This window comes from Schistocerca serialis, chromosome 7 (assembly GCF_023864345.2).
Source record: "Schistocerca serialis cubense isolate TAMUIC-IGC-003099 chromosome 7, iqSchSeri2.2, whole genome shotgun sequence".
Lineage (NCBI taxonomy): Eukaryota > Metazoa > Arthropoda > Insecta > Orthoptera > Acrididae > Schistocerca > Schistocerca serialis.
The window spans coordinates 175,475,699-175,497,840 of record NC_064644.1 but is presented as its reverse complement, the minus strand read 5'-3'; the positions used below and the strand labels follow the sequence as shown (position 1 = coordinate 175,497,840).

Here is a 22,142-nt window from a genome sequence, read left to right as displayed (position 1 = left end):
CACCTGTGACCTGTGGTGCACTATCCATGGAATAGGCAATGTAACATCTCTTACCTGTCGAAGTCCAAGCAAATGAAATAGTTTTCCGCAGTAATGCTAAATTGCAAGTACTTACTGACGAAACAATGGAGAGCCTATTGGTCCACTACCGATGTTGAGAATTCGTTGAAGCTTGTATTGAAAAAAAAAACTAAGGAGTATAGCAACAGTCTCATGTTTCGTCACTGGAATAGCAAATAAGTTTCCAACATTAGAAATAAAGCTCAATCACTAATTTCAGAAAAATCTACTATTACTCTTACAATCTTCGTCAAAGTGTATTTTGTACATTGTGTACTTATTTCAGCTGTGTCGGTTGCCTAAACTGAAGCTGTGGACAGGAGGAGCGGAAACTTTCCCGGGGGAAAATTGGATATTTGTGGTAAGTTCCTATGGGACCAAACTGGTGAGGTCATCGGTCCCTAGGCTTACACACTACTTAATCTAACTTAAACTAATTTAAGCTAAGAATGACACACACACCCATGCCCGAAGGAGGACTCGAACCTCCCACGAGGGGAGCCGCGCGAACCGTGGCAAGGCCCCTAGACCGCGCAGCTACCCTGCGCGGCAAACTTTCTCGCGATCGCCACCTTGCGTCAGCAGTTACTCACCGAGGAAGCGTCGCATTTGTTGTCTCTGGTGCTGAAGAGTACCCAGCCGACGGCCATGCCAGTGACGTACGGCACGATTCTCGAGTACGTCGGCAGGTAAATCATTGACATGTACCGCACGAACTCGTCCTCACTGCAACATATTGACACCAGCACAATAACTGCTGTTCTTAAGATTTATAATCGTGATCAGCAGAAGTTTTAGTAACTAATACTTCGCACAGAAGGCTATGACTCTGTAGCCAAGTGGTCTAACTGACAGGTCGGCTGCCAAACATAAAAACTTGTAAATCGTCAATTTGGCCGATAAAGGCTGAAAAACGCAAATTCCACTATGCTTTCATACGTAGTTCTAAGTACACTATTGCCTGGTTGGTTGGTTGGGGTGGGGGGGGGGGGGAGGGGGGGAGGATGGAAGGGATGCTGTTGTCTGTGTCAGCATGACATGGTCAATAGCGCTTGGATCAATGACGGACCTCTGACAGTCAACCCTGCCATAAATGAGATATATTTTTGATCATAGAATCTAGTGAGCAACGTAATATTTCGTTTCAAAATGCTTCACAGATCGACATTTGGATCCCTCTATTTACAACTTTTTCAGGACTGACTGCATTGTTGTCGCTCAATGGCCGAACATTTTTATTTCATTTATTTATTTACTGGTTGAGTACCTAGTGTTTCGTATGTATGTATTTATTCTAAATGTATTAGTCCACCTGCTGCTACCTCCACACTTTGTCCACCCCATTAAAGCCATCTCCACTCTGTCTCCTCTCACCCTTCTATTTTCTCCTCCCCCTCTCGCTCTGTGTCTCCACCTTCCCTTCCCACTATCTGCCTCACCTCTCCCTCTCTGTCCATCTTATCCTCCCCTGTCTCAGTCCTTCTCCTTTCCCCCTCTGTCTCTACGCCCCATCTCCCCCTTTTCTCTTCCTTTGTCCATTTCCCTCCACCTCTCTCTATCTGTCTCCTCCTCCCTCATATGTACCTATCTCTTCCTTCCCCCATTCTCTCTCCACAATATCGCTCCCACCCCAATAGGAAATTGCTGGTTATTACTACCATAGTATTTCTTTCCAGGTATTTGTTAAGATGTGTATCAAGATTGGCTGAAATCGATCCACGGGTTTACGAGTATTTTATCGATGGCTTTGCCCACATATACACATGTCACATATATTTCACACATATTTAACATATTTCACACATATTTGTGCACATATTTCATTTGTATGTCTAGCGAATTTCGCCATGCAGTTGCATTGATACACATCTCAGTGTTCATGACATCGATCTCCTGAACTACGTGTTGTGCAATTAATAATATAATATTGCTGTGCCTTAAGTGCTATATGATTATGTCGCGAATACAATTACTAGAAAAGAAGTAATAAATTAAAACGTCATACCTGATGTGGCAGCTCTACTGCCTAAACAGCGAAAGTGTAGCACGCGCGAAACTTCTTTTCTGTCATCTTTTGGTGGGGGTTGTCAGCGAGAAAAAGTTTCGCAAAGGTTTGAAGTTAGGTGTAAAACTTGTGTCAAGTCACTATGTGCTCTCATTCTCAAATACTGGATGAGTAAAGTCTGGGTAGTAGCGCTTCGTGAGCAACACTTTTGTGTCACCCCCCACCCCGCGCTGCACCTTTGATAGACTGGTGGTTGTTGCCTCCACAGCAGCGATTATTTCCAGACAGTAAGCGGTATATGTGTCAAGTTTGATTGAAATCGATCCAGTGGTTTAGACAGAAACGTTGAACATACGTACATATAAATCCGAGCTAATAACGAGCATCACAACGGATACACTGATAAGTGACAAGACGGTTGTCGTAGCGAGACTGAATATTGTAACATTCAAATCGTCTAAAAACAAACGAAAAACACACCTATTCAAAAAAGCTGGCAAAAATTCACTTCACATTTTCCTGAGAGACAGTTTCCGCTTCTTCCAAATTAACAATGCACCGGTAAGTGTAGACCAGATGTGCCATGAATTCAGAGAAATAGTGTCGACAGTAGTTGAAAGATTTATAATAAATATATTAACAAACGACGGCGGTGATCCAACTTGGTACATAAAAACGTTCAGAACACTGTTTCAGCAAAAACGAAAAAATAATGCTAAATTTAAACAAAAGCAAAATCTCCAAAATTGGCGATCTTTGATAGAAGTTTGAAATTTAGTGCGGGCTTCAATGCGAAATCCTTATAATACATTTCCTAACGAAAATTTGTCACGAAATCTGGCCGAAGATCGAAAGCGACTCTGATCGCATTCACAGTATGCCAGCGACCAGACACAATCGATACCTTCCCTGCGCGATAGAAATGGAAATACCATCGACGACAGCGCTGCTCAAGTAGAGTTACTAAACATAGTCTTCCGAAATTTCTTCAGTAAAGAAGACGAAGTAAATATTCCAGCTCGGAGTAATGAAGCAACTTAAATCACTTAATAAAAGCATGTCTTCCGGTTCATACTGTATACAAATTAGGGTCCTTTCAGATATGCTGATGCAACAGCTCCGTGCTTAACAATCATATACACGTACAACCGCTCGCTCGACGAAAGATCCGTACCCGAAGACTGGAAAGTTGCACAGGTCACACCAATATTCAAGAAAGGTAGTAGGAGTAATCCTAAATTACAGGCCCATGTCATTAACATCGCTTTGCAGCAGAAGTTTGAGACATATATTGTGTTCGAACATTATGAATTACCTCGGAGAGAACGGTCTATTGACACACAGACAACACGGGCTTAGAAACCGTCGCCGCACACAGACAACACGGATTTAGAAAACACCGTGAATGTGAAACGCAGCTAGCTCATTACTTACACCAAGTGTTGAGTGCTGTTGACGACGGATTTCAAATTGATTCCGTATTTATAGTTTTCTACAAGACTTTCTACAATCTACCTCGCGAGCGGCTTGTAATCAGAGTGTGTGCTTGTGGAATATCGTTTCAGTTATGCGACTGGATCCGTGATTTCCTGTCAGAGAGGCCATGGTTCACAGTAACTAATTCGTAATAATTAACGGAAAGTCATCGAGTAAAACAGATGCTATTTCTGGCGTTCCCCAAGGGAGTGTTACAGGCCCTCTGCTGTTCCTTATCTATATAAATAGTTTAGGAGATAATCTGAGCAGCAGTGATAGGTTGTTCGCAGATGATGCTGTCGTTTATCGTTTAGTTAAGTCATCATAAGATCAAAACCAATTGCAAAACTCTGTAAGATATCTGTGTGGTGCGAAAACTGTCAATTGACTCTAAATAATGAAAAGTGTGAGGTCGTCCACATGAATGCTAAAAGAAATCCGTTAAACTTCGGTTACACGATAATTCGAGAAATTATCCAGAAATAGGGGAGAGAGTGTGACTCACATGATTCAGAACTTGGGATGGACGTAATTAAAACGAAGGGTTTTCGTTGCGGTGGAATCTTCTCACTAAATTTCTATCACCTAAATTCGCTTCCCAATGCGAAAACATTTTGTTTACCGCCGACGTACATAGGGAGACACGATCATCGTAATGAAATAACGGAAATCAGAGCTCGCACGGAAAGATGTAGATGTTCGTTTCTTACGCGCTCTGTTCAAGATTGGAATAATAGAGAATTACTGTCAAGGTGGTTCGATGAACCCTCTGCCAGGCACTTAAGTGTGATTTGCAGGGTATCCATATAGATGTAGATACAGATGTAGATACACTGCCAAAAAAATAAGTACATCTTTTTTAGAAGTTTTCAATTCAATCAAGATTTATTGTTGCAACAGTGCATGTGGAGTACATGAAATGATTACATTTACATATCAATAACACAAGTGGTTCTGAGGTACCAGGCATAGATTCATACTGAAGTACCCATATCAGTACGTGATGCAGCCCTAACTGGCATCCAGTCGATCGTACAGATGGCGAATACTGTCCTGGGGTACGTTATGTCACGCCTGCTCGACCTGTTCACGTAGTTCTGTACGAGTTGTTGATCGACGTGTCGCACGAGTCACTTCTCGTCCCATCATATCCCACACGCGCTCGATTGGAGACAAGTCCGGAGACAATGCTGGCCAAGAAGTTTCTGCACGTTTTGTAGAGCACTAGAGCTCGTTGATTTGAGGGGCAGTATGTGGGCGATCCTGTATCCTGTTGGAACAACACGTCACCTTCCTGTTGCAATAACGGAAAAAGAACGGGTCTGACATCATTCTGCACGTACTGAGAGCTGGATGGCGTCGCCTCCAGAAATACCAATGGTGAACGAGAGTTGTAGCTTATTGCACTGCAGACCATGAGACCTGAGGTGGGGCCATTGTGATCAACAAAATACAAAATAAAGAACGCATCACAGGAAGAACATTGCAATATGCACACACAAACGGAAAATTAGAACACTCACTAGCGAAAATAGCCAGAATGAAAAACATGACAAAGTGCAACACACACACTACTACAAATATTACTCTAATAAACCTCACAGATACAGAATTAATAGAGAAAGAAACACAGCTATGAGAGACAGGTCTGAAACGCACATCAGTACAAAGACAGAAAACCACTACATAGAGAATCTGATTGTAGCAACAGAAAGCATCTTGATAGAGGAAGAGAAACAAGGAAATAGCACTGTAAGTATTGGGGTAGCACGAGAACTAATGAAGAAAGAAATAAACTACATAATTATCATGTCAAAGCAAGATACTTTCAAACAGATAGCAACATCAGTAATAAATTATAAGAAAAACTACACTCTAACAAGATCAGAGTCACAAGAGCTAATAAAAGGAACAGCACTGTACTGATCAATAATGAACAATATATATATAAAAGAAACAAAAATTTCACCTCCTCTAAGAATATCACAAAACTGATATCTAATCCACAGCACAGTCCAGACATACATAAAAAACAATATCAAAGACATCAGACATATACACATAACCAAATCTAACACATCACACAGAAGAACACAAAAACACCTACCCTCAGAAGCCAACTAAAGGTTCACTAACTCCTTATTCCCTTGAGGATGGTTATTAATTTCAAGAATGTGCCACCATACCATGTCACAAGGTATATGAACAAAATCATAATGCAACACCATGAAGTGAAGAGCAGCAGAATAATGAAAAACGGAGATGCACTCATAACAGAAATAAAACACATAAACATTCCACAAACAGTATCACTCATTTCTTTCAACATAGAGAACATGTATACCTGAATACCCAGGGAGGCACACTAATTGAAGAATACTTTCTGGCACATAACAAAGTGCCTATAGACAGTATGGTAATGAAATAACCAAAACCCTTAAAGGAATCACAGCTAGAAAAGGAATTTACTTATAAAAATATGGCGTTAAAGTGATATTACCAACATCAGGAACACATTAGTAAACAAAACAAAAAAAAAATGGCTCTGTGCACTATGGGACTCAACATCTATGGTCATCAGTCCCCTAGAGCTTAGAACTACTTAAACCTAACTAACCTAAGGACATCACACAACACACAGTCATCACGAGGCAGAGAAAATCCCTGACCCCACCGGGAATCGAACCCGGGAACCCGGGCGCGAGAAGCGAGAACGCTACTGCACGACCACGAGCTGCAGACATTAGTAAACATATTCATCAAAATTACAGAAATCACAATTTTCAATACAGTCAACACAAAGAAAGGATACAAAAATGGTTATTTTGTACAGATATGTGCATTACATAATCTGTGTGGTAGATAATCAACAGAGAAAATAGATAAACTTTATACAGATGTAAACAGTATACACAAAAATATTCAGTTCACCATGGAAAAAGAAACACAAAAGTTTTGTTTTTTTATTTCTTCGCCATAATAATAAAGAGAGATAGCAATATGCACAAATTTGAACTCTTCAGAAAGCCAACAGCCAAAGACACAATTACACACGCTACATCTTACCACCCGTAGACTCAAAAATTAGCGTTTGTATGACCCAATTTACACGGACTAAATAATTTCCCACTCAGAAAAGAAAACTGTGAAAAAGAACTACAAACAATACAACTCGCAGCCACAAACAATGGTGATAATGTGCGTACAGAACAAGAATTCAACCAAAAAATCAAAACGCAGCTAAAGAAGAATGAAAACAAGCAGAGAACACAAACACTACACAACCATACAGAAACACAAAACAGTAGCACTCCTGAAGTGACTCACAGAAAGAAATGGTACACTTTAATATACAAACACAAATCAACACACAGGATAGCAGATATACTAAAACAAGGGTCACACATTGCTTACAGACTAAGGAACACACTCCAGTCACATTTACAAACACCGATAGATAAACCAGGTAAATACCAAGGAGTGGGTGTATGACATTTAGAATGGCAAGAATGTGGATCAGTATATCTGGCGACGACAAGCAGGAATTTCAAAACTGGGCATAAAAACATATAAGAAGCTGGATATACGAAAATAGCATCCTGCCTTTGCTGAACACTTTGTAAAACGTGGAACAAGACATGAAAATTATTAGAGTGAACAATTAAAAAAACTGACATTACAGGAAAACTTTCATATACAAAGAGCCCCTGGCAATGAAAAAGAAAGTAATTAATGACCATATTAATATAAGCAATAACGCCCTGATCACGTTAGAAACAAAAACATTGAAAAACGGAAACGTGAAACATAACCAGAATAAATAATTTTTTGAATCTTCGTGTCCCCCCCCCCCTCTCTCTCTCTCTCTCTCTCTCTCTCTCTCTCTCTCTCTCCCACACACACACACACACACACACACGAACACACACACACACACAAATACTCGAAACAAATCAAGAATTTCAAATCACACACACAACACAATCAATAGACAAAAGATAAACACACAGCGACAATTGGTCACATATCACGCTGTAAACAAACTTGTGTTCACTACACAGTGGAAAGTGTAATGAGTTATTGTAATAAATGTGATAAGAAAATGTCAGAAATCGGCCAGTTAGAGAATAGAGACCGAATGAACACGTACCCAGGACAACACACATGGATTACCAACATTGGAAATCGTAAATAATATCAAACGATAACTTGACGTAACGAATCTTGTGCAAAAGATGTTATTTCAAACCTGAGAAAGAAGAGAAAAAAACGAGCAAACCTAAAACAGTAACATACTTATATGCAACATATAAGCATTTATTATATATATATATATATATATATATATATATATATATATATATATATATATATAAAGACAAACAAGTATCACAGACCACTGAAAATGTTACATAAATAAAAGAACGCATACGGCAAAAAACGAAAGGGCTTTCATTTAGTGGTAAATACAGAACATATGTCCATGAAGTATATTACAACTGTTAATTGTAGGATTACGTTTCCATTCATTTCTGATTATCTGATTGAATAAATCAACAATTTTCCAACACAGTCCTCCGTTGTCATACACATCAATTTCAGATATTAGATTAAAACCCTTTTTATTAATTAATTATTTATTTTTTATATTTAATGTATCCGAGTATTTTATTAATTCGCAGTTCTAGCCAATGCTGCCAACTGACTGCAAGGCCACAAGTAAAAAATCATTATTGACAGCGAGCTTAGTTGCTGGACATGAAAGCAGTCACGTGTGGCTAAACGAGGGACATCATTGATCCATCCTTTGTAGCTAAAGCCCTATACAGCAAAATTACTGGTCTATTTTGTTTAGCCAATCTAGCCAGGTAAAAGGAATTATGAAAGACCAGTAAAGTTACACAATATTTTCTGCCCAGGTGAGATCCTCATGTAATGTTACATTTAAATTCTTCATTTTTTTCTGATGTGGCACTGGAATACCATCGAGCAGAATGGGAGAATTTTTTTCGAAAAATTATGAACTTATTCATTTTTGACGGGATACTATGGTTGCCTGTGACTTTTAAGTTAAGTCCCAGGTTTTGTGCCCATGTCACCAATGAAGACAGATCTTGCATCAGCACAATCACATATTTTTAGGACTAGCACTTAAGTGCAGCTGAAGATCGGCCTAGGACCGAAGTCTCTGCCACTCATGAGGAAACATATTTTCAAGACGAGTTTTCACTTTCACAGGAAATACGTTGCTGTCTGTTTTCTCAAACAGCATTCAAATCTTTCCAGTGCACAATCTGAAAACTTTAGCTGCCACCGTGTAATGAATTAACTAATGTTCAACATAGTAATTTGGTAATTGTCCATAGGGAAATGGACCAGGCAATAAATAATCATGTAGACAGTGAAACAGCTAGTGAACAGGGTAGTATTGTCGATCGATCGGTCGGCAACAGCTCGTCCCAGGAACTCGAAATGATACGAAAGAATCTAGCAAATACCGTAGATTCAGGTTTTACATCCTCACCTTTTTCTCAAGACACATTTTCTGGTTTTCAAAATGTGAATGTTGCCAGTGCAAATGCACTGCCAATAAGCATAAAGGAACAGATTCCAGACACTAATACATTGTTATTGCAATTAATGCAACAAATGAAACAAAATCAGAGACAAACACAGCAACAGTTAGAGGCAATGGAACAAAATAAAAAACAGTCACAGCAACAAATGGAACAAAATCAGAAATAAATTAAGGAAACACTTCAACAAACACGTGAAGATTTAACTACTGAGTTACATAACATCGAATCGAAATGTCAAAAAGTCTGTAATGACGTAAAAACACAAATTTGTGAGCATTTTCAATTTATTTTTTCGCGGCATGAAAATGCATTACAAAATCACTGCAAACTATTGTTCATGAAAATCACGAGACCTTGCGGGGTAAAATTGTCTCAGTTGCATCTACCGATTCGGTTACGCAACTTGCAAAAACTCAGGAAAACTTAAAGGACACAGTAGATAGTCTGAAAATTGGTTCAGAAAGACACATGGAGGAAATAAGTTCATTATCAGAGAAAGTAGTTGAACTTTCGGATCAGCTAAATAATTTATCTACGACGGTAGATGATAATCTGAATGACACAAGACCGGTAGTTTTAATGGCACAGAAGAGTACGAACAAATTAGGAAATTCAAACAAAACCAGAATCAAATTAATACGCAACACAAAAGAGAAATCCGGGAAGTACCGCATCAGTTGGCACAAGTAATACAAGAATTACATATTTCAGAGGAGACTCGCGCTCCAACAAGGGAAGAGAAATTATGAAAGAAATTGGCAAGGTGCCCGAATTTTGAGATGGAACCGCCGACACGACGTAACAATGACCGATATGCGACTCGCAGACACGATGACTTTAACTGTAGGCTGTTCATTACTACACGAAAATTCAGAACATTTAAGAACTCTGGCAACGACATTCATCCACAAGCGTAGCTTCATCAATTCTCTCAATGTTTTCCTCCCAAATGGTCGTTGGATCACAGATTAGAATTTATGTGTGGCTGCTTAGAGAATGAACCAGCTGTGAGAATGCGATCGGTCATTAACGATTGTCACAGTCAAGGAGAATTTTATCATGCCTTCCTCTCAGCATATTGGTCTCAAGCTACTCAAGATCGCGTAAAACATAGCATCATGATGATGAAACTCTTTGAACAGTCTGAATTTTCCAGTCTTGTCAAATATTTCGAAGACATGTTGCACAAGAATCAGTACCTGTCAGACCCATACAGCCCCTTAGAACTCATCTGCATATGCTTAATCAAATTGTCGGAACATTTACGACATATTATTTTGGCAGGACGTTGCAAAGACGACATTGAAGCTTTTCAGGGACTGTTACAAGAATTGGAAATTGACACTGACAATCGCGGGACGTGAAAACAGGAAACCAATCATTACAGGTCAGATCCGTCACAATTCCATGACGACAGAAACAATAACTGGACAGGACAAGGCTATTCTTACAACGCAAATCGTGACCAAAACAGGCGCCACCCATATGACAACCACTGGCAGAGTAACAATAATCACAGGGAAAGATCACCTCTCCGTGGTAATGACTATGACACAGACAATCAGAGAAACAGACAATATGGGAACCAAAATAATTATTTTCAAGGGAGACAGAATAACTTAAGACGCAACGGTCCACCGAGCAATTACGATTCTGGCGGAAATTCTGCATCATACGACCAACAAAAAAGAAACTATGGAAACTACCGACATAACGACAGACCTGAATGTCATCAGAACTGGCGGGATTCAAACAGGGCAGGGCCCTCTCGACAAGGTGAACTTATAAAGTTAGGTCTCCTAATCCCAATAACGACGCGCGCCAACAAAGAGACAGTAGGCAATGACTCACGCCACTGGCAGCCACAAAACGTACTTATGAAGCTGACGACGTAGCTGCCGTGGCTAGTAATTACGTAAAAATGGAAGACATTAGGGACATCTTACTCCAGGAACACGGCATAAAACGTAACAACATTGAATATCCTGTAATTCACATTACAGTAAATGACGTAAAATTTATGGCAGTACTTGACTCTGGCAGTCCCAATTCAGTAATTAGTGAAACAGCCTTTAGAAAATGCAACAAATCGAACGATTACCCACACTTCCGTTACGTAAGATTAAATAACAAGGTGCAATCTTTGGAAAAGTTGTAGATATACGCCAACAAACCAATTTAGCATTCTTTTGTCAAAGCCACAGTTTCTCTATGACTTCCTTATCGTTCAATTACTGTCGACGGAAATTATATTGGGAGTAGACTTTTTGAATCAATACAAAGCAATCTTAAACTTTCACGATGGTGAAATAAGTTTAGAGAAAGAAGGTAAGTCAATAGATTTGAAATTTGAATATTGGCTCTCAAACCATGACGAGGAAATTAGTCGGCTTTACCTCCTGTTAGATAATAGTTCGGAACTTTCGACCGAACTTGACACTAACAATCACTCTGCAAGTATTGACAGGGATAATATCGATGGCGTATTTGATACTAATGAGTTAATTCAGAAAAAATTCAAACAATTGAGAATTGTAATGACACTGATAGGCAGGGCCGTTTTGAGATTTTACAAGCACATTCCACAGTTTTCGCTTACAAAACAGGAACAATCAAGGGATTTCAATACCAATTTCGTGTTCGTGAGCATACTAAATTTTGTGTTAGACCGTATGTAATTCCGGCACATTATAGGGATCTTGTTAGAACACAAATACAATGTATGCTTGACGAGGGAATTATTGAGCCTGCAGTAAGCTCATACAACAATCCATTACACGTTGTTGAGAAGAAAAGTGGATCGATCAGGCTTGTCTTAGATTCGAGACAAATCAATACTATTATCGTTCCTGAAACAGACAGGCTGCAAACGTTGGAAGAACTTCTTCAAAATTTTAATAGTGTAAAAGTGTTGTCTTCTATTGATTTCAGATCCAGCTTTTATCAAATCGAACTTCATCCAAAATGTAGGAAACACACAGCTTTTCTTTGTTTCGGCGTTTGTTATCAATTTCGGAAACTTCCTTTTGGTTTGAACATTTCTTCGGCAGCATTCATTCGCGGGCTAAATTCCATATATTACCTGAGTTCTTAAAACGTTACATCACCTTATATATGGATGATATTCCGATAGCAGAAGCCTCATGGGTACAACATAATCGCATACTTAACAGTGTGTTACGTATTTTTGCAGAATCTGGAATTGTAGTTAACTTGGAAAAGTCTGAATTCGGTAGGACAAAGGTGAAGTTTTTGGGACACATTATTTCTTCTGAAGACATTCAGCCGGATCCTGAAAAGTTAGAAGCAATCAGAGCCATTCCAGTGCCATCCACAAAAAAAAAAAAAAAAAAAAAAAAATAACAATTCCGCAGTTTTCTAGGTCTCATAAATTGTTACCGTCCTTTTCTGAATATGCAAATTCTAGTTACACCAAAACTTTGTCCGCTTACTGGAAAAAATACTATTTGGAACTGGGACGAACAGGCACAGTTAGAATTCAATTCTTTGAAAGAATCGCTACTTAACGCGCCAATACTAGCTTACCCAGATCTGTCAAAAGATTTATGCCTTAGCACGGATTCTTCTTAATTCGGTCTTGGTGCCCATTTATTTCAAGAAGCCATAGAAAATGACGCTACTGTTCAGAAAACCATTGCTTTTGCTAGCCGACTGCTAACAAAATCTGAAAAAAAAGTTATTCCGTTACTGAATTAGAAGCTTTAGCTATCGTTTGGGCATTTAACAAGTTCTGTTTCCTTCTTTCTGGTAAGCACGTAAAAGTATACAGTGATCATCATGCATTACAATTTCTTATATCTTCAAAATTAAATCATGACAGGTTAAAACTTTGGGCATTGTATCTGCAAGAATTCCACTTGAGAATAGTCTACATTCCCGGCAAGGAGAACGTTGTTGAGGACGCCGGGCTTGAGAAAAGTAACACAGAAGGCAAACTCGAGAAAAATTTCAGTATTCTTTACACTCAGAAAGTCGCCTTTGAAAACTTCATCACCACATCTTTAAAGGACAGTGCTCATGAACAAGATAAAATCCGATTTGAAAAGACATCAGAAGTAAATGGCATGAAAAGACACACACACAGATTCGGCATTATTATCTGGTTAGAAACAACATACTCTTCAAACGCTGCACTGTTGATGACAAGCTATGGGTTCTTTGCATTCCTGACGATTTTGTTAATAAGCTCATTTGGTACACTCATTTCAGCTACGCACATTTTGGTCCAAGAAAATGTTATCATATTCTTCGACGACTTGTTATTTTAACGCTATGGAAAAGAGAATTCGAAGAGTCTTGTCTATTTGCAAAATTTGTCAAAAAGCTAAACCATCTACCATCTCACATCGTGCTCCGTTGTTTCCTATCATTCCTTCTAAATTAAAAGAATTTGCTGCTCTTGATCACTTGGGACCCCTTGTCAGAACATCGAATGGATTTTCGTACGTTCTAGTTGCTGTTGAACTTACTTCAAAATTTGTTTCTTTCACACCGTTACGTAAAGCCACTGGACGGCCTGTATCCAACGCCTTTGTTAAAAATATCTTACGTGAAGTTGGACACGTTAGTCATTTCAGATAACGGATCGGAATTCAGATCTGCTGTTTGGTCACGTATGCTTAGGAATCATAAAATCAAACCTATTTTTATTTCATTGTACTCACCACATTGTAACCCGTCTGAACGGATTATGAAAGAAATCAATAAGCTTTGCAGACTTTACTGTCACAGAAAGCATCAGCATTGGGACAGATATTTACACTTATTTCAAACTGTGCTGAATGAAATGCCTCATGGCTCCACAGCTTTACCTCCTATTCTTGTACCGAAGATTGAAGAACCACCGAACAGAATCAGAGAGCCTGTACCTTTTCCGAATACATGTAAACTTCGACACAAAGACACAATTGATTTGGGTATTAAAAATATAAATTCTGCTGCAGACAAAGCGAGAAAACTACACGTTAAAGCAAATGCAAAGAGACTAGATATTGGTCAGAAAGTTCTCGTTAAAGCTCATTCATTGTCACATAAGAAGAAACACTTAAGTCACAAATTGTTTCTGGTTTACAATGGACCTTGTAGAATCCGACGTATATCACATGATAATTGCGTTGAAGTTGAAACTCTGCGTACTAGGAAGAGTAAAGGTTTACACCACATTTCACACGTAAAACCGTTTATTGAAAGATAATCTGGTTTTTAACATAGTCTTTGCCATAAAACTTTTCACTTCACGTTACTAGTACGCTTTGTCAGACTTAGAAACGGTTAACATGCAACAATGTTTGAAGTTAATTATCCAGTCAAGAACAAAGGGAACTTATTTAAACAATAATTACGAATGCATTGTTATATTGAACAGACAACAGAGTGTTGTTATTTGTACATTCTTGCTTGTTAGTTGCATGATTATGTAACTAATATATGGCTTACATACTTAGAACATATACTGTTAATGAGATTTTAATACAACATTTTGGTTTACTTGAAAAGACATTCTTTATTTGAAATACTTTCAGTGAGATTAAAGATGACTTAGCATTTGGTTTCTTTGACAGCTACACGATTATATCACGACGCTACTAATGTGTGACACAATTACACTGTTGCTTTTGTGGTGTATCTGTTTTAGATCTGCACAGTTTTTCTGTATTAATCTGGAAAGTAAAATATGTTTTAGTAGTAACTTTGTGGCATAGCTACAATGAGACAGCCTTTTCCATAGCACAACAATGCGTTACAGTACAGTATTTACTTCATCACGACAATAAGCATAATAACTACGACACCTATACGCATCACATTTCACTTTTGTTTATGATGAGGTAAGTACATTGACTATTGCAGAACTTAGCTTATGGAGGATGATAACTAAGACACTTCCACAGAATTATCTTACGGCAAGACGCACATTTAGCGCTACAGGACACGCATTTGAGTGATAAATTTTTGTACTTAAAACATTTATTTTTAAAGATTTTTGGATCACAAAGATACTAAGAAAGTTTTCGGTGATACATTTCATTCGATTACTGTAATCTGTAACACCTGAGGGTATAATTATATTAATCCTGACGGGGTACACGCCTACTTTGTGTGCTAAGCGTGTAGCGAGCGCCAGGAGCCCTAGCTAATATGATATTTGATTATACAACTTTACACATCAGTACCACATTTCTCTAACACAGAATTACACAGCTATCTGATTATTTTACAGAGAAACAAACAGTTTTTTAGTACATTGGTGACAGATCATAAACAACATATTATCAAGAACACAGTTTGGATTTCTGAAGGGTTCTGATATCGAGAAGGCTATTTACACCCACAGTGAAAATGTACTTAATTCATTAAATAACAAGTTACAAGCAGCAGGTATTTTCTGTGATTGGTCAAAGGCATTCGATTGTGTGAACCACAACATCCTTTTAAATAAATTAGAATTCTATGGTGTCACCAGCAGTGCTGCAAAATGGTTCAAGTCATACCTCGCTAACAGGAAACAAAGGGTGTCAGTGCAAGGGACTAGTGAATTAAGTCATCAGTCATCATCAAAATGGGAAGAAATTACATGTGGTGTCCCACAAGGATCCATCTTAGGGCTATTGCTTTTTCTTGTGTACATTAATGATCCCTGATCAGTTACACTACCAGAAACAGAGTTCGTTTTGTTTGCAGATGACACAAGTATTGCAATAAATAGTATGTCGAGTGTAGTTCTAGAAAGATATGCTAATGATATTTTCATGGATATTAATAAATGGTTTAAAGCCAATTCACTGACATTAAACTTCGAAAAGACTCACTATATGCAATTGAGAACCTGTAAGAGGTTTCCACCCAGCATATGCATAAACTATGAAGAAGAGCAGATAGAAGAGGTTGATAGTCTTAAATTCCTGGGATTACAACTTGATAATAAATTCAGTTGGGAGGAGCACACCGCAGAACTGTAGAAACGCCTTAACAAATCTGTATTTGCAATTCGAGTGTTAGCAGACATAGGCGACATAAATATGAAAAAGCTTGCATACTTTGCCTACTTTCATTCCTTAATGTCATATGGTATAATATTTTGGGGTAACTCTTCAAGTCAAACAAAAGTTTTCAGAGTCCAAAAGCGTGTAATACATATTATTTGTGGAGTAAATTCGCAGACGTCCTGTAGAAACCTCTTCAAAGAACTGGGTATACTAACTACTGCCTCTCAGTATATTTTCTCCTTAATGAAATTTGTCTTAAATAATATACCTCTTTTTCCAACAAACAGCTCAGTTCATACATACAATACCAGGAACAAAAATGATCTGCACTAGGACTTAAAAGCACTTACTTTAGTTCAAAAAGGGGTCCACTACTCAGGAACACTCATCTTCAATAATTTGCCAGCAAGTTAGTTAGAAATAAAGATCAGTTTAAAAGGAGCCTGAAAGACTTACTAGTGGCCAACTCCTTCTACTCCATTGACGAATTTGTTAATAGAAATAAATAATGTATTGTACATATATTCATACTATTCTACTCCATTGACGAATTTTTTAATAGAAACAAATGATGTATTGTATGTATATTCATACTATTAGTGTTGTTATTTCAGCTTTTCATAAAAAAAATAAAAAATAAAAAAATTGACATGTTCCACATCCACAAGGATCTTCTCAGCACAGATCTATGGAACAAGAAACTAATCTAATCTAATCTAACCTAGATGTTTACACAATTACACAGTTGGATAAATTCACACTTATGAAATTGTATTTTGTCTGTACTTTGTGAACTGTTCATATTTTTTCGGAACCATTGTGACACTATGAGAGCTTTGAATGTCATATTTGGTAAGGTGTCATGATTTTTGAAGTACGTTTGAGGTAGATGACTTTATAGAAGGTTTCGAAATCATTGAAAGAAGCTGTGACGATTTTGAAACGTGATTGATCTGTTATGATGTTGTTACTATGATGACGATGTGTATGCTGCTGTTGAGGTGCGTTTATGATCAATAAGCTGATGCTATATGAGGAATTTGATTATGCTACATATTTATTATGATGAAATGTTGAAGAAGTGTCGATAAATATGTATATGTGTAATAAAGTAAGGAATAATGAGTAGTGGTTAGGGACTCTGATTTGTGAAAAAGGATGTTGGAATCCAAGAATCGTACTTTAAGAGTTATGAAAGGTATGTACATGTGTGAATGTATCACAATGCTGTCGAAAATTTTTTGGACACTGTTATATTTATAGGATTTTGTTTCTACGCATTTGTAACGCAAATTCTCGACCTGTGAAATTTTTTTATAGGAGACTGTCACTGTAGTGCCAACTGCTGTCATAAACATTTAGGTAAGAAAGATAAGTGACCTTGATGTAATGCATTGTGGGCGCCCAGCTGTGCCAGTTGCCTGGAGAAAAAGCCATTAGGTGGAGAAAAAAGAGGCCATTAACCTCGCTATTGACATTCCTTTGTAGAAAGCATTGAAAATACGACACGCTCATTACCTGGAAACATGTGATTACACTTTGGAGCTTGTTCTTTGCTACTTACTGAAATGCTAATGAATTGATGGGAAATAGTCTTACATCTGCACACCTGATTATGACAAGTGTCTTTCAATGAGAGTTGAGAGAATTTCTTCTGACTTACGAAATGCCACATGGCTATTGAATGATGTTTTTATGGTTTGCTTTGTACATAGTTGCTTATTTCATTTGATATCTGGTTTCCAGCTGTGTTGCAGCATTGGTTTTATAAAATAAAATTAAATGCATTTGCTAATGTGAACACTCTCTGTCAACAGATCTGTTAAATAATAATTTTATAATCCTCATTCTTCAAAAAAGGAGCACTTGGAAAGGAGAGAATAATAAGAAGGGACTAATAACAGTAACTGCATAGCTAATTCCTTTTCAAGTACGTGGTAATTTTTTTTGTAGAATAAGTTGTTGTGGTGCACCACTTTAATGACATAGACATTAAGATATGAGTTGACATTTCCCTTATCTGCATTGTTGCCTTTAGTGTACTCTTTTATCTGCTTGTGGGTTTGTCATGTATAGATATAAATTATTGCATTTGCTGCCACTGTTTGCGAGGCATAGTCTACTGAATTTCAATTTGTATTACTTCGTTAAGCCAGTTTTACTACTGATTTATTTTTCTTGTTTGCTGCACATTGCCTTATATTAGTTGTAATGTTGCATTTACTTTGCTGATTTATATTTATTGCTGCTAGCTTTGCCAATTTGCATTTTTTTGTCATTGCTGTTTGTGTTAATTGTTTTGTAGTGCTGCATAGCCTCATCCTGTAGTTTATGCATCTGAGCTCAGTAGATTTAAGTTAGCATGGGAGTTGTGATGAAGTGTACGAAATGCATTGAGAAGTTATATGAAAAAGATTTGGGCCATAATGAGTATTGCACAATGAGAAATAATTATTTTGAAAGAGGATATGAATAGAATACAGAGAGCATGCTTGGATAGGATTTTTTTTTTTGTGGGAGCAAGTTTTGAAATAAGAGGAAAGATCTATGGAATGAAGTTTTGGGTTGGACTGCAGTATCAAATGTTACACTGAAAACAAACCCTGTCCTTTCTTTTTGTGTTATTCCGCTATGTATTTGTGTACCCTTGTGTATTTGTGTTTTTCCTGTCTTTATGTGCTTAGCTAATAAGATTTATGTTGTAGAATTTTTCTAATACTAAGCTACATTCACTATGATGAGGAATACTGTTATCCTCAAATATAATTTGCATTAATAATATGTTCTTTACTTTGTAAATATGTTTAGACATTATTTTCAAAAGCATTTCTGATCTTTTATGTATTTACTTATGTCATAATTCCTGTAACACTCATGTTAATGTATATTTCTATTGTTTTCTAAAGCCCATATTACTACAAATGTTATCTGTGCTATTATGTTCTTTAATGATGTATTCTGTACCTTTGTAATTGTATTCTTACGTTGTAAATTTATAATTGTATAGACACCAGTTCTTCAAATTAAGTTTCATTTCGCTGCACATGTTTCTGTTCAAAAAAATGGCTCTGAGCACTATGGGACTCAACTGCTGAGGTCATTAGTCCCCTAGAACTTAGAACTAGTTAAACCTAACTAATCTAAGGACATCACAAACATCCATGCCCGAGGCAGGATTCGAACCTGCGACCGTAGCGGTCTTGCGGTTCCAGACTGCAGCGCCTTTAACCGCACGGCCACTTCGGCCGGCTACATATTTCTGTTGGTCATAGTATATGCACAATATGTGCGAAGTTGGGACTGTTAGTGTTTGCACGTGTGTTAATAATTCAGCAGGGGACTGGTTAATAGCATTGCTGGTTCTAAGGACAATTCCATAAGCTTTGTGAGTGCACAAGTCGTGGTTTATGGACTTGCTACATTGTCCACAAGACTCTTCGATGGTGATTGTGCACCTGCACAGTCGCAACAGATGGCTGCTGGCCGTCTCTACAAGGATTTCAGTGGGTCTGTGCCTGTGATGGCCCACCAATACCATACTCTCTACCAGGACTACAGTGGGTCTGCTCTGTGATGACCAACCTACCAATATTCTTCAAAACTTCGACTGACTCTGTTGTGGGTTTGCTCTGTTGTGGCTCATTACCTGTCTGCATGTCAAGAGACAGCACTGTATTTCCAATGGAAGGACAACACTACTTCTTCAAGACTGCATGGAAATCCACTTCTTCCATGTGCATTTTCTTTTACTGCTCAGACTTCGAGAAAAAGAAAAGAAAACTGTAATTACTATTGTGATGAATGATCAGGACTATCTTTATGAGAACAATTTTTGCTTTTGACCAACATTGCAACAATAAGTGTGTGCATTTGATATCTTTGTTATCGTAATTATGAAAAATTTTATCAAATCATTAGTGGCCACTGCCCAAAACAATCTGTAAAATTTTTTGTGGGGAGCATGGGGGCTATGTAAGTAAGCTGTTTAGGTTTTTATGTTGGTAACGCCACGTGGCGTTCTATATGAAAATCACTGACTGTGCTGTGGGAAGTCTGTGACTGGTTGCATTGTTGGAATATTTGCTATTGTAGTATTGAGCAGTTGGATGTGAACAGTGCATAGCATTGCACAGTTGGAGGTGAGCCGCCAGCAGTGGTGGATGTGGGGAGAGAGATGGCGGACTTTTTAGAGCGGAGGATCTGGACATGTGTCCATCAGAGAGAGTAAATTTGTAAGACTGGATGTCATGAACTGATATACCGGGTGATCAAAGACTCAGTATAAATTTGAAAACTTATAAATCACGGAATAATGTAGATAGAGAGGTACAAATTGACACACATGCTTGGAAGGACATGGGGTTTTATTATAACCAAAAAAATACAAAAGTTCAAAAAATGTCCGACAGATGGCGCTTCATCTGATCAGAATAGCAATAATTAGCATAACAAAGTAAGACAAAGCAAAGATAACGTTCTTTACAGGAAATGCTCAATATGTCCACCATCATTCCTCAACAATAGCTGTAGTCGAGGAATAATGTTGCGAACAGCACTGTAAAGCATGTCCGGAGATATGGTGAGGCATTGGCATCGGATGTTGTTTTCAGCATCCCTAGAGATGTCGGTCGATCATGATACACTTGCGACTTCAGGTAACCCCAAAGCCAATAATCTCACGGACTGAGGTCTGGGGAGATGGGAGGCCAAGCTTGACGAAAGTGGTGGCTGAGCACACGATCATCACCAAACGACGCGCGCAAGAGATCTTTCACACATCTAGCAGTATGGGGTGGAACGCCATCCTGCATAAACATCGTACGTTCCAGCAGGTGTATATCAGCCAGGCTGGGGATGATGCGATTCTGTAACATATCGGCGTACCTCTCACCCGTCACGGTAGCAGTTAGAAAACCAGCATCACGCATTTCCTCGGAGAAAAAAGGCCCGATAACGGTAGATGTGGTAAATCCAACTCATACCGTGAGTTTCTCGTCGTACAATGGAGTTTCCACGACAGTTCTAGGATTTTCGGTAGCCCAAATTCTGCAGTTGTGGGCCTTGACAGACCTTCGGAGCGTGAAATGAGCTTTGTCGGTCCACAACACGTTACCCAACCAATCGTCATCTTCCGCCATCTTTTGAAACGCCCACACCACAAATGCCCTCCACTTCACTAAATCGCCAGGTAACAGTTCATGATGCTGATGGATTTTGTACGGATAGCATTCGAGGGTACGCATAAGTGCCAACCAAACAGTAGTGCATGGAATGCCGGTGCGACGTGCGACTGCACGAGCGCTGACTTCCCCGTGCATAGACGAACCCGCTACAGCCTCCATTTCTTCCTGAACTGTCTCAGCAGCATTACGCCTTGTGCTCGGTCGACCACTACGGGGTCTATCGTCCAGACAACCTGTGGCTTCGAACTTCGAAATCATTCTCGCCACAGTTGCATTTGTCAACGGACCTTGATCCGTTCGGATCCCCTTCCTATGGCGATAGGAACGTAACGCTGAACTAGCACATTCCCCATTCTGACAATACAGCTTCACTAAAAGCGCCTTTTCAGGTAACGTCAACATGCTGCGACTGCTGGAGCATCTGATTCTCTCTCTCATTACAGCTCCTTTTATACACGATTGTCATGTGCGGTCACTGACGTTTTGCTGTCCAGCGCCATCTGTCGTACATTTTGTGAACTTTGTTTCTTTTTTTTGTTCTAATAAAACCCCATGTCATTTCAAGCATGTGTGTCAATTTTTACCTCTCTATCTACATTATTCCGTGGTTTATTAAGTTATCAAATTTATACTGACTTTTTGATGGTGGTGGTGGTGGTGTGTTGAGGCTTATGGGCGCTCAACATCGAGGTCATCAGCGCCCTGACACACATTAAAAGGAACGAATGTGGACAGACCTAAGAAAACTAAAGCACACACTCAAAGAAAGCAGGAAAAGAAGGAAAATGCTACATAAGAAAGTAAAACCTAAGGAAAGGGGAAACATAGCAAC

At 38.5% G+C, this 22,142-nt stretch overlaps 1 protein-coding gene across 1 annotated transcript in view; it reads right to left on the bottom strand.

Annotated features, from left to right (window-relative positions):
• LOC126412249 (nose resistant to fluoxetine protein 6-like) overlaps positions 1–22,142 on the bottom strand; it is a 385,456-nt gene that overhangs the window by 45,103 nt on the left and 318,211 nt on the right. The window contains exon 10 of the mRNA XM_050081747.1: positions 654–786. Coding sequence (XP_049937704.1) covers positions 654–786 — 133 coding nt within the window. The remainder of the gene's footprint in view (positions 1–653; positions 787–22,142) is intronic.